General features: G+C 44.3%; 2 protein-coding genes across 2 annotated transcripts in view; one reads left to right on the top strand and one right to left on the bottom strand.

The window, feature by feature from the left end:
- Nucleotides 1–460: 460 nt before the first annotated feature.
- On the bottom strand, nt 461–2179 carry PHALS_14455 (uncharacterized protein; the record flags this gene model as incomplete). The annotated part of the gene is made up of 1 exon (XM_024730273.1): nt 461–2179. One exon carries the CDS (start codon nt 2177–2179, stop codon nt 461–463), a length of 1719 nt encoding a protein of 572 aa, XP_024580566.1.
- A 49-nt stretch (nt 2180–2228) lies between these two features.
- PHALS_14456 (uncharacterized protein) overlaps nt 2229–2540 on the top strand; it is a gene marked incomplete at both ends in the record, with an annotated part of 1140 nt that continues 828 nt past the window's right edge. Inside the window, one exon of the mRNA XM_024730274.1 lies at nt 2229–2493. Coding sequence (XP_024580567.1) covers nt 2229–2493 — 265 coding nt within the window. The remainder of the gene's footprint in view (nt 2494–2540) is intronic.

Genomic DNA, 2540 nt, shown 5'->3' on the forward strand with positions numbered 1-2540 from the left:
GATCTAAGGGTGGTCTTAGAACCGCTCGACCACTGAGAACAGGTTTTGTCTGAATTTCATTATTAATTTATTTTTCTCAAAAAAAATTAAGACCCTATGTATATAGATACACATAACTAATAACATGTCGAACAAACTAACTTTTGGAAAATACAAGGGCACGCCGATCGAAGAAGTATTCACTTCTGATCCTGGTTATTGTCGCTGGATGCTCAACCAACCAAGTCTCAATATTAATGAGGAAATCAAGATATTCCTCCACTCCAAGTTTCTAGCCAATGATAACTCGTATATGATGAGTTGGGGCAAGTACAAGGGTAAGACGCTAAAACAAATTAGTCGCACCGATTCTAATTATATCGATTGGCTTCGTAAGAACCCATTCGTAATTGAGAAATGTCCTAAGCTTTTCGAGGCTTTACAGGCTAATTAAAAAATATCTGTTTTTTTAAATCCAAATCTAAGCAGTGGTAAAATCAAGAACTTCACCCGTTAGACGATCGTAGGAGAGCTCTTGCTCGCTCACAACCAATACAAGCATGTTGGTTCCCTGGCAACCAGCGTTGACACCCTGGACCTGAATGGCCTGAGGGATATCACGCTCCGTCAGGCGGCTAACGTCAGCGATAAGGACGCGGTTAGTTAGAGACCACGTCTGATAGTCAAGAAGACCATTCACCAGCTCAGGAGTCAGATCACCATTAATCGAAGCAATCTTAGCGAACTCGTTTGTGAATTGATGGAAATCGTAGTCATGGGAGATATCGAAGCACTGAGTCGAACCAATGCGGACGTTGAAGTTGCGAATGCTCGAACCAGGGTGAAGAGTCCAAGGAGCCGAATCGAAAGGACTCTGAAACTCTTGGACAGCAGCAGAAACAAAACTACCGCTCTGTTCGGCAAAAGGAAGGAGGATAACATACTTAGCATTTTTAACAGAAGCCGAAAGCTGGAGATCAAATGCAGTATTGAGCTGAGTCGACTGCTTGCCAATGCCAGCACGCTGGTAAAACCACTGTGCATAACAGTCGTTGTAGCGGACTTTCTTAACCGGCTTAGAGATGATAGCCTGAGGGTTCTCCAAATGAACGAAAGGAACATACAGTCGAGAAGTCGTGAAAGGCATGTAGGTTCCATCAATTGTAGGCTCAAGCGAGTTAACCACAGCACCCCAAGAAACTGCAATCGAACCAGCGACACTAAGAACATTGTACATTGGGTTTGGACTGGTCGCAGAAGCAACCATTACTGGGCATACATTGCCACTCGATAATGTTGTTCCCGTTAGCGTCATATTTCTCGATGCATCAACATCAATAGCTGAAGTGCCCTGGTTAACGCGGAAACGAAGACGAATTTGTGGATTAGCCATCAAGTCAAGCTCCTTGAAAATCGGATGTAAATCAGTAAGCTTAATCTTAAGCATATAGTTCCACGTCCCCATAATAGCACCAGGTGAACCAGAGCCAGCTACGAACGCACCGCGACCAAGTTGATTAGCAATGAAAGTCGTGGCAGATGCAGCACCAGTAGACGGCCACGACGTAGATGAGTCAGCTCCAGCATTTGGAGGGTTAGAGAGAAGACGCTTAGTAAAACCATCATTTGCTACCGATGCCGTAGCAGAAATAGTACCGGCGGTGAAGGTAGTAGAGATTGCTGTGTTATTCGAATACCCGTCTCCGGTGGTAGCAGCTGTACTACTATACTTGGTTGATTGAGCAGCATCCGGGTATAGAAACGATTCAGCGCCATGCTTCTCAACATACTGAAGGCTGTACCCTGTCTGAGCACGGATATTGTTCCAAAACAGCTTATAATCAGCCATCGAAACTATAGTCTTACCATTTAGCTCCAGAGACATCGAGTCGATAACATTGAAATTGCCACACTTCAGACCAACACAAAATCGGTTGGCTGCATTCTGTACATTTGTAGCGTGCGTGTTTTTCATCGAAACCTTGTATGGTAGCACAATGTAAGCATCGCGGAGGCAGGCAAATCCTTCACTACCATTAAGCTGAGACGTAGCGTCGATAGTGATAACACCGTTTTGGTACGAACCTTGGTTAAGATCGATAACAAAAGGCACGCGCTTGCCAGAGGAGACCTTAATCTCCGGATCACTCTTGAGCGAGCTCTGGTAAAGGTATTGGTCGGAAAGTTGTGTTTCAGACATCGTTGAGATTCTATATGGCATGTAATATACTTTATCAAAAATAATTATTATGGATCTCGTCAAGCCTATCACATCTGATCATGATCTCATCGAACTTGCCAAGCGTATTGGGGTGCATCTCGATGAAATATTTGAGTCAAACGAGATCGCAAAGCCACTTCCGAAGAAAGGTTCATACCTGGTTCTACTTAAACCGCCTAATCTCGATGTAGGACACTGGACGGCTGTTCATAATGGAGAATATTTTGATAGCATGGGAGAAGCGGCGCCTACTAAGTATGGGGTCGGGCGATATAATCCCAAACAATATCAAGGTACGTATGGCGATTACTGTGGAGGCTTCTGTATGCTTTGGCTCTAT

Source organism: Plasmopara halstedii (genome assembly GCF_900000015.1).
Source record: "Plasmopara halstedii genome assembly, contig: Scaffold_816, whole genome shotgun sequence".
In the NCBI taxonomy this organism is placed as follows: domain Eukaryota; phylum Oomycota; class Peronosporomycetes; order Peronosporales; family Peronosporaceae; genus Plasmopara; species Plasmopara halstedii.